At 37.9% G+C, this 11,002-nt stretch overlaps 1 protein-coding gene across 3 annotated transcripts in view; it reads left to right on the forward strand.

Annotated features, from left to right (window-relative positions):
- Positions 1–10,674, forward strand: part of BORCS6 (BLOC-1 related complex subunit 6) — a 230,074-nt gene extending 219,400 nt beyond the window's left edge. For 2 of the 3 annotated variants that reach the window (XM_068386632.1, XM_068386617.1), the window contains one exon: positions 509–10,674. In XM_068386632.1, coding sequence (XP_068242733.1) covers positions 509–569 — 61 coding nt within the window. In that variant the 3' untranslated portion in view covers positions 570–10,674. Of the gene's footprint in view, positions 1–95; positions 384–508 lie in introns of those variants that run through there. The other variant, XM_068386625.1, reaches the window with a different exon arrangement.
- Positions 10,675–11,002: the final 328 nt, after the last annotated feature.

An 11,002-nucleotide genomic window follows, 5' to 3' on the forward strand; every position in this document is an offset into this window, starting at 1 on the left:
CAATCTTCCTGGACAGGTATATATCTGATAGATAGATAAGAGGTTGCTGGAATCATAAGTAATTTATATTTTTCCTTAATTCTTATTTTTCCTAGCTATGCAAACTAGAGTTCTTTAAAGTTACACTTCCTACCGCAACCTCAGTCCTAAGCCGAAGGTCAAAAGTGAAGAGCTTCCAACAAATGGGGGTGCCGAGGCTACTTGTCCGCACTCACCATCTGTCATTAATTACCTTGTTAACAAATTCAACGATCATTCCAGTTCAGCAGGAGACATGTTCTCTATTTTAAAGGATTCAAGTTAATGTAGCAAGGAAAAATGCAAATTACTTTTGATAAATTTTATCTTGTCCATATATACTGATAAATAAGGCATACCGGTAAGTAAAGTTAGTGGCTCTTAAGTGTGAGCCATCAATTTTTATGTTAAAGTGTTTGAATTATTGTAATAAAGGCCCTTGCTCTGTAAAATATATTCATTTTCAACTTTCCTTAACGCTACACAACAGCAAGGAGGTGCGACGGCTCCTTGATATGTTTGAAAACATCATTCATTCAAGTGGTTCATGAAAACGCTGGTCCAGCAATTAATTGCTGACCTTGAATGATACTCAAAATAAGAATTTTAGGCAATTATAAATTATGTACAAATGCAATATTAATTGAGAAAATTTATCTGAAAGTTAGCCTTTTGGAGGTTGTTTAAAAATTATCTAAAAATATTTTTTTTTCTCAGAGACTACTAGAACTAGGTCCTTGATTGTGTTTGATTTTATAGTATCTTATTATGCTTTAAAAATTTAGTTTTGTGACTTTATGCTGCACTAGAAGTAGTGCAGTTCATTTTCATTTCATATAACATTTCACATTGAAATAAAAAATTATTTACCAGAAAAGTACTGTAAATAATTTCACTAAGTACCCTAATGACAATGTGTTTCATAGCTAGTCACCATTTGTGAACATTCCAAGATCTCTACTGCATGTAGCTATAACTGTGATAGAATTAAGTTAGAAACTCCAATGCCAGGCTGATTTGTACATAGCTCTTAATAATACCTGATCTGTGTATAAAGTTTATGCCTTATAGAATGAGTATTAGCACATTCATTTTTCAATTGTCAAGAATCCTGTTGTTTATAACTAAAAGATTATTAAATATAGTGGTAAGCATTATGCATTATAATTGAAAGAATATTAGATATAGTAGTAAATTGTATTATGTATTTTCAGTGTTAAAAGTACCAGACCTGAATTACTGTAAAAATGTTTATGGCGGTTGATTAACGACTTGATGAAGCAATGGTGCTTCACACATCAAGATATTTTTAACAATAGTAGTTCATGTACATGTTCAGAAAAACATTTAGTGAAGTCAATAGATCACTGTTGGCCTTTTGTCTTTCATATTGTATAGTACTAATGGTCAATATGATAGTCCTTGGGCCCATAATCGAAACCCTTCCCCAGTGTGATTTTGGTACACCCTATTTTCTTAAAGCTTATGGTATATGTTAACAAGTTCTGGTTGTTGGAGGGGTAGGCGATGCTGGCTAAGCAAACGGTTGGAATGTTTCTATGGCAACCATCAACATTTTTAAGTTTTAGTTTTAGTGTTATTAAGATACCAAAACATGGTTTTTTTTTTTTTTTAATGGAACATCCAAAATCATTTTGAAATAATATCGACATATTTATTACATATCAGGCATCTTTTATTTATGATTTGCTTATTTGTATAAACATGAATATTAATGATAATGTAATAATTTGTGCTTAAATTGCTAAAAAAAAAAAACTTGTTTAGCAAATGAGTGTTTATTCATTTTTCATATTAAAATATTTCAAATGTCTTAAATGTTGGCAGGTCATATATTTATTTAATTACCGTTCAATAAATACACTGTATTGCTTCCTTATACCAAAGAAAATGGCCTATCTCTTAATTGCCTATTCAACTGTGATGTCAACAGCATTCCTGATACAGTACATGGAATGTCAGACTTGGTAACACTGAATGCATTTTGTTAAAGTATGTCTCTTGCTCCTCTATGTCTTGATTCTATAATTACCAATGTGAAATAGTATACTGATTAGTACGTTGCATAATTCTGATGATCATATGCAAAGTAGAGCAGACACATCTTTTGGATACACAGAATATATAGGTCGAGATCATTCTTTTTAGTTGTATACAGAAAGGGGAGAATAAGCCATACTTTGTCAATATAGTTGATCCAGAACTGGGCCATTTTGCCAAGATTACCTTTTCCGACAACATCTTTAAACGTGAATATTTCTGGTAGAATTGTGCAAAATCGCACATCTATAGCCATTGCAATGAGTCTGCCATTACAGTATCTGGATATTTGTCCAATTGTTGCTCATTTGAAATTGCTGTCTCATATGGTTGATAGTTACCGTCAACAAACATATGTCCAGTAAGTTCTGCAAACAGGAGCCTTTCCAAAGCCTTCAATGTCAGCATATGAACTCTCATTGCTCTGTTGTAGTGTTTCCCAGTCAAAACCTGTTCCAGAGAACCACTAGCAAAAACACCTTGTTCAATGACAGTTCCGAATATCTACTACCAAGTAGATGTTTCTAGAGAGCACCAAGATATGAAGCAAGTGTTCTGCCATGTGTTAGCTTATGCTTTCTTAGCCACAGTTAAATCAGATGTCACAAATTTATATCTCGGACCAGCTGCCTCGGATACCTTTTGTCATTCCTGAAGTACTTTCTATGCTGTAGCATTTACTGTTATATTCAACAACGGACTGCTTTAAAGATTTTTGTTCCTCTAGTTAATGATACCCATCAAGACCAACTAGGCACGGTTTGTTTGTCATGAAGCAGAATTTTTCTACACAGGAACCAAGCAAAATCTGAGGCAAAGGCTAATTCAACCATTTCTCATTGACTAACGGCAACAGTTGATGTGTTAATAACTGGTTCAGCCTTATTGGTCAGGAAACACTCAGGGATGTTTTCTGGTTGATAATCTACTGACCTTGATCTTGTTAACTTTGCCAGCCGAGTCTATGTTTTTCTCGGTTCACCTGTCACTTCCCGGTCTATTGTCCCTAAATTAAAATCCTGTGTGCTAAATTAATTGTTTCAAATCTGGATGGAGTCTTATTTAAGTCAAAGTTATCCCAGCACGGATGGGTAATATTGTTATTTGGTGATATTGGTGCTTTGATACTACTTTATCTTCTAATAGTTCTATTGCACATGGCTGTTTCTAATTCTAGAACTTGGGAGTAAGATTGGCAATAACCAAAATGATTCAGAAGAGTAGAAATCTCTACATTACCCATCATTTGCTGCAAAGACATTCTCAGCAAGAGATGTTTTGGCATTTTGAGACTTCCATTGGTGCTGCACGACAAAGATCTTTATCAAAGGAATGGGCATCTTTAAGTCTTATTTGACACAGTGGAATCATTTTTACCACATAAAGGAAACAAAAGAAAGTGGTTTAGTAGGTTTCCTGACATTGATAACAAGGTTCATGCTCATTGCGGCCATTTACTGAATGATTATCCCTCCTTGAGGTCCAAAACATTGTGTCGAAGCGTCATGGCGCAATCTTCAACAACACGTTCTTCTGATGCTGCCAAATCAAATGCAGCTTCTCCAGCCTGACCTTTTAGGATGGTGCTAGAATAGTCAAGGTCATCTGTATAATTTGGCTGACAAAACTGAATCAGACTTCGAAATTTTCTCTTAAGTTGTCACATTGCCCCCTCTAATAACTGTCTCCTTTACACAATATCATATTTTCAAATGCATTCTTATGTGGTTTATTCAGACCATTGTCAACAACATTTTCATCTAAGCTATCTAGTGTTCTGGCGTAAGCTTTCCTACAAGTCGAATGGCAGTATGCCTCTTTTGCGATAAGATAAATATTTCTGATTTTACGTAATCATGTTTTCAATCTGCAGCATCCTGTTACTATCATCAGCTGTAACAGTCAGACATTTAGTGAGAGGTTCTTCCTTTCTTTTGATAGTTTTTCATACTTTTCCAAAAAATATGCACTCATATAGAAATAGTATAGATGCATTGGGCATTCAAGACTGCTGTGGTGCACTAGGACACTGTTGTTGAATCATCAGAAGATCCCTTCCCTTTTAGATAGCTAGAAGCTTTTGTAAAACTTTGATAGCACCATCAATTTATTCAATGTTAATCATGACTAGCTTTGCCAAGAACTGCTGAACAAATATCATCTAGGGAAATATCTTCTTCGTTTAAAGCCTACGTTTTAGTCACAATACTCTTGATCATTTTAAAAGTTTTGCCTGTCAAAGGTATAATAGTGGTGTCCAATTTATTTTGTGTAAAGTGTACAATGCAGATCTTTTCACGAACATTTCTAACTGTGACATTTTTTCTGTTTGATCTACTTAGTTTTACTGGATGTTCTTTATCCATGATATCTGGGTGGCATAGTCTGAAAACATAATGCTGTATGTGGTTAATCATACAGATTCTTCTTTGATAATATACCATAATCTACTTAACTGAAAATGTTTAAGCCATATATGATATGCCTTTTTTTTGTTTTTGGCAATGTATTATATTTACTTTTGAGAAAGCTGGACTTAAATTTAGTAATCGTAGACTTGATATTCTGTACTGGGAACATGTAATCCTGGGCTTTATGTCACTACCACGGTAATGATCTTGGTAACTGGTTCAGTGTGTACGTGTATCGTGAGTATGAAATACGTTGACAGTAATTTTATTATTTCACCAAGCAAGTGTTATACACAGTTTAATTTTTATACACAATATGATAAATTAATTATTATATTTCATTGGCAAAGAAACATACCTTCTTGTGGTTTCTTTTTTCCAGTTACAAGGGACATAATTCTTGTTTTCAGTTCATTTATCTTTCAAACATGAAAGAGAAATGAGGTTTGAGAACCTGTCATTTTGGACTCCATAATCTCTTACATACAAAAACATGAAAAAATAATATTAAAATGTCAGGCAGATAATCAATCGCATACTGTAGGCTTAATCAGCATCCATATATCATCCAACAAGTTACATTTAATGGGGGATATATTAAACTTTACAGTGATATAGGTGTCATAGAATCCCACTTGGGGGGACCTAGGGTATAGCTGGCCTAGAGTCTATAAGTACTGTAGTAAGATTAATAAGTCATTGGAATATTTTTGCTGTGCTTTGGGAGTACTACTGTACTTACATTTCTTTTGATATTTGGTCTTATATATACAAAACTGCTCACATATACACTAGTACAGCATGTTAAAGTTGGATTAAGTTTTAGGGTAATGATACATTCAACTCTTCTGTAATCATTGTCTTATATACACTATTTAAGACTTCTCTCTTTTATTATTGCCTAAATTTATTTTGTTCTCTCTCAAATCAGCCTCTGGTGTTAATTCTAATCTACTGCATAGAAGTGGTGCCAACACAGATGTCACTTTTCAGGGGATGCAGCATTGTCTCATATATATATGTTTATGGCTAGGAAACCTAAGATTGAAAATGAAAATTTCAAGTACTGTATTGCCATAAGTAATTTTCTATTGGGATATCAAAAGATAAAAGTACAGTAGTCTTCAAAATTTGAGAATTTGATGATGTTTGCTGATATGAATTGGCTATTGGATACCAGTGTTAATCATCAGCATCATTACAAATACTATGTTTGTTCCTACACGAATACAAACCAGTATCCTTTACATAGGAGAATAGATAACAGCAAAACTGGAACATGGCAGTTGAAAATTATAATGAGGTGTACACAACTGACAGGTAATTACCTATCGGTAGCGGAGAGGTGACCGCCTTCCCCGACGGCTCACTGACAATTCACTTAGATCCCAGCTGTGGGTGAGAGCAAACATTCTCGGTGGCTAGAATTTTTGACTTAGTTAATTTTGTTTTCTTTCTTTTCCAGTGTGTTTATGCATTGTTTGAAGGGCTTTTGGGGATTGTTCAGCATTTTTTTGAATATAAGAAATGTATCTTTCCCTGATTTCCTGCAGATGCTTTGAAGTGATTTTTAGAAGAATGAGTGTTCATAGCCTTTGAGTCTTGTCCCTATCTGGCATTCGGCGACTGGACTTCACGGCTTTGGCATTGTAGTCCTTGGGAAGCTGTCTTCAGTGTCCTTGGAGATATTTTTGTGTTGGTTTAACCACAGCCTCTCACTTACCTTGGCAATCCTTGAGGTAGGGAGGCCTTTAAGGGAAACCGGAGTGTCTTCCTCCTGTGGGGAGTCTTTTTTCTTTTTTACTTTGAGGCAGACATTTCCTTGTAGACCTGCTCCCCTACATGAGCAGGGGCAGTCCTTCCCTGAAGACCAGTGTTGCCAGCTGTTTTAGACATAAATGAGCTAGATTAAGGTCTGAAATGTGCTAGGAAGAGTTTTCTCCGTGTACATAGATTTTGGTGATGATATACTAAGAATAGATGATAATAATAATTATATCATTTGGATTGTATGATAGCAATTTCAGTAAAAGACATTGGTGTTGCTGTAGATGTTATGAAGACAAACAATAAATCCTGTATTAATTCAATAGTTCCTCTTTTTTTTTACATACTGCTGATGAGGCAACTATTGACTAGTATATGTCCATATATAATGTACTCTTCGTTGAAGGAAAAATAATGGTGTATCATCCTCATCACCTTCCTCAGCTAATTGAGATGAGCCGTGTATTACAGATTCTGGTGGAGGACTTGCAGGAGCTCCTGATGGTTTTGTATCACTCTAAACTATAAATGTTCCTATCTGTTTCACAAATTATGGCATTTGACATGAATAGCAACATTTTCCCAATCTGCAAATTCCACTTCTCGCTGTAAGTATGACACTAACAGAGTTTGAGCTTAGCCAGTTTCTGAACTTGTTTTTAACAATATTGATTTGACTAAAGAGCCTTTCAACCTCTACATTCCAGTGAGGAAGAGAAGGTATACAGAGTGCCAACTCACAGATATCCTGGAAAGTATTTACTTCTGCATCCTTGTAATTAGCCACTTCATTCCAAATTTTTACAGTAGACGTATTCTCATGCTACTGAATAATTGTCAAATTTCTCCACCGACTGTCAATCTTGTCAATTAGTCCAGGGAGATACCCTAACAATTCAGCTATGTCTATTACTGGTTGCTTAACCACTTTCAGACACTCTTCAACTGAAAACAGGCATTTTTTTTCAAACTAAAGTTATTAGGTAATCCATTTCTTAGTTCATCACACAGCTTAACAATAGAATAAATGAAATGCTCACAAAGTTGTCGCTGAGCTTCCGGTGCCAAATTTGAGCTTGAACACGTCTTCCCAAATTCATAGCCTAAGTGTGCTCTGGTTTCAATGTAACTGGCAATATTAGTGGTTAAGGGGTCAATTCATCAGGTAGGTATCACAACTCTTCTACTTGTTGTAGTAATGAGATGAGAGAGGTCTGAGAGAAGTTTGGTAGGGTCTATATTCTCACCATGAAAGGCTTTCACAGTTCTCTGAACATCCTATAGAGCTGGGTGCAGAAAGAGCATATAAAGTTTATTGATGGGGTCTTTGTACATAGTGTACAATACATCTGCAGTATAGCACTTTTTTTCTGACCTTGCTATATTAAATGCATTCTTAGTTCTTTGCATTGATTTAGAATGCTGGTCACTGCTGGTTCTAGTGAAATCCACCTTGTATCACATACTCTATGTATCTGGTATCTGAAGTGGTTGTTTTCCCATCATTCAATGTTTCATAGTGTCTTGTAAATCAGTTGTCTTTTCGAGGAATAACTAAAGCAACTGTAAGTTTCTCGCATCAAAGTTCATCAGAAGCACACACATGCTTCTTGAAGGTATTCTCCTCCAGATAGTAATGATCGCTCGTCATCTGTTCGTAGCAGGCGCTCCTATCCAGTAGCAGTAAGTAAGTCTGGGTAAAAGAGTCCCCTCTAATCCTGAAGAGCCATTGAAGCCACACTCTGAGCAAGCGAAACATGTTCATACAAGGCGCTCAGACTCCTGTCACAGCTACTCTCCCAAGCAAGTTTGGGGCCGGCATAAAAGGAGGATCCTGCTTCTCCCCTCTCTTCAACCTGCATCACCCATGTTAAATTGAATGCTAAAAGGTTTAATGGGTAGGAGTCCTGTCTCTCCCTCACAGAGGTTCGCTTTCTCCGAGAGAAATTTCTTTGGGGGAGAACTATCGGCTCTCACCAATTGTGTTCTCTGAAGAACATCTGCCTCCTGCAAAGAGGAAAAAGACCAATCCTCGATATATCAGCCACCTTCTAGATGATTGATTGATTGATTTAAAGTTTTCAGGCATCCTGACATCTGAGGTCATTGACGCCGGACCTTCTAGATGACAGGGCACCAGTAGACCTAAGGGCATTGGCTAACAACCTTTCTCCCTTCTCAGCAGGCACCTGTAAGAGACAGAGAAAAAACACTAAGGCTGCCCGAGACTTTCCTGTTTAGTGCAAATTGTGAGGATTCCAGAGTAAGAGACTAGGTGAACTCTCATCGGTTAGGAGACAATGACCCCAAAGAAGACGACTTCGAGTCAGAATTGGAAGGCTCTGAAGGAAATCTTCCATAACCAGCCATTCCTGGTTCTTTGAAGGCAGAAAAGGGGGAATCAGACTCCACTTTATCTGACAGTCCTTCACTGCATTAAAAAGGGAACGGCTTCGGAGAAGCAGTAATATCACTGCCAAAAGGCAAGACAGAGGCGATCGACCTTCTTTGCCGCGCCCCCAGTACTACCAGGCCAAATTTTGAGCTTCCATGGTTGTTTTTAGCCAAAGAGATCTTAACCAAGATGGAGACAGCAGCCATAGCCAGGCAAGCGATGAGACCTCAGTGTTACATGGTGACTCCGGATCTGAAAGATGCTTACTTTCAGATCCTGGATCTCCCACCCTCTAGAAAATATCTCTGGGTAGTGGTAGCCAGCAAGGTCCTTCAGTTCAAGGTACTCTGTTTTGGCCTGTTGACAGCACCTCAGGTCTTCGAACTAATCTCTTTGGGGGCTCACGCCAATGCCATCCAACTGCTCTGCTACCTGGATGATTGGTTAATCCTGCTGGAATCAATAGAGGAACTCCTCCTCCTCTTTAGAGACCGGGTTCTCTCAATTTTTCAGGGTCTTAGGGTCATGTTAATTGGGAGAAGTCTATTCTGTCACCCACACAAGAAAATAGTCTATCTAGGGATAGACATCGACACCATCCTAAGGAATGTTTTATTTCACAAGAAAGACTGTCACGTTGTTGGAAGGCAGCTCTTCCCTTCTTACAACAGTCAATTCTCCTACTGGGACATTTGACATCTCTAGAGAAGCTCCGGAATCACTTTTGATAAAGGCTTTTTTCAGGAGAGTGCAGCTGATGGTGGATATCTCTGAAAATCCTTGGCAGCTGTCTACAAGGTCAAGTGGGCCATCTCCTATGGTTGGTATCGTGGGAGGGTTATCTCTCTTCTCTCGGAGCCTCTGTACCATGGACTGCTAGATTTTATACTACCTCTATAAGGAGAAACTTTGCTCCATTTCAGTGGTAGGAGGCTATAACAAAGCTTATGGGAAAGTCTTTAGACTAAAGGGAATAGAGATTTCTTCTTTGGAGGAAATTTCTATGCTTATTATGAGTTTGAGCAGATCTGCCCTATAGTTGAGGTAAGCCCTTTTCCTGGAACGGGGTGAGCCCCTTTCCTTGAATGTAGTAAAGGTATTACGTTCTTTAAAGGAGCCATCCTACGAACCGTTGAAGCGAGTTTCGGAATAGGACAACACCCTAAAGATGGTTTTCCTGTTTGCTTTAGCTTCTGCTAAATGTGTTAGCGAGCTGCATTGGCTTTCCTTCAGCATCAAACATTCTAGGAAGTGGAAGCAGGTCTCTCTCTCTCTCTCTCTCTCTCTCTCTCTCTCTCTCTCTCTCTCTCTCTCTCTCTCTCTCTCTCCTTCATTTTAGTTTTTGTCCTGAAATCTTTGAACCCTTCCATGACAGTTTTCAGCTTTTCATCTTTCCAAGTCTTAGGAACATATCCAAAGACCCTAACCAGCTTTTACCTTGTCTTGTAAGAGCTGTCTGAAACACACTAGGACCACAAGACAGCTACAGCACCATTTTGTGAGTACAGGAAGAACCAAGATCTCCAGGAATACAATCTCGTTCTGGTTGAAGAAAGTGATTTCTTAAACGCACTCTTCAGCTTCCATGAAGGATAAAAAATTAGAGCTCATGACGTGAGAGGTATAAACACTTCTATGGCATTCAGGAGAAATTTTTCTGCGATGTAGGTTCGCCAAGCAGGTTGTAGAAGAGTCAAATGACCTTCTCCATTCACTACCTGCAGGATGTGACTTACAGTTCCCTAGATATTTTTTTTACTCTAGGACCTGTTGTAGCTGTTTATCGGTTGGGATAAGCTGCCATGGCTTCTCTCACAGGACCAGTAATTGTGATTCAAGGGCTAAGGTTACATATAAGATTGGGATGAAAGTGAAGAATGACTGACATTTTCTTTTCCTTTCAATCCTCCCCTTCCTTGGGATACCTCTCCAACTGAGCTTGATCTCTCAGTCAGGTAAGCCCAGACTGCTTGTCGCTATCCCGTGCTCAAGCTCAGGAGAGTCGTTTTTTCCCCACACTCCTTATGAGAAGAGGTGTGATGTAGCCAGGCAATCCCACATCATAAGATAGTCTTCAAGTTGCAACATCTTCAAACCCATTACTTGCCAGACCTGCTACACAGAGTATTCTAACCTAAGTACAACACTTTTTAACAACCAGAGCCATGAAACCTGCTGCTTCTCCTTCTGGAGTTCATGGGAGTGTAAACGAACCCTTACTCCCTTAGGCATCTAAAATGCCCTAGTTTGGGCTTCCTGGGTTAAGCGTCCAGCCAGTTGGTGAAGGGACTACCTCTCTCATAAGGATAAGTCTCCTGTAGTATAGGACTAGGGTTTGTTTTAGAGTAAG

This window comes from Palaemon carinicauda, chromosome 1 (assembly GCF_036898095.1).
Source record: "Palaemon carinicauda isolate YSFRI2023 chromosome 1, ASM3689809v2, whole genome shotgun sequence".
Lineage (NCBI taxonomy): Eukaryota > Metazoa > Arthropoda > Malacostraca > Decapoda > Palaemonidae > Palaemon > Palaemon carinicauda.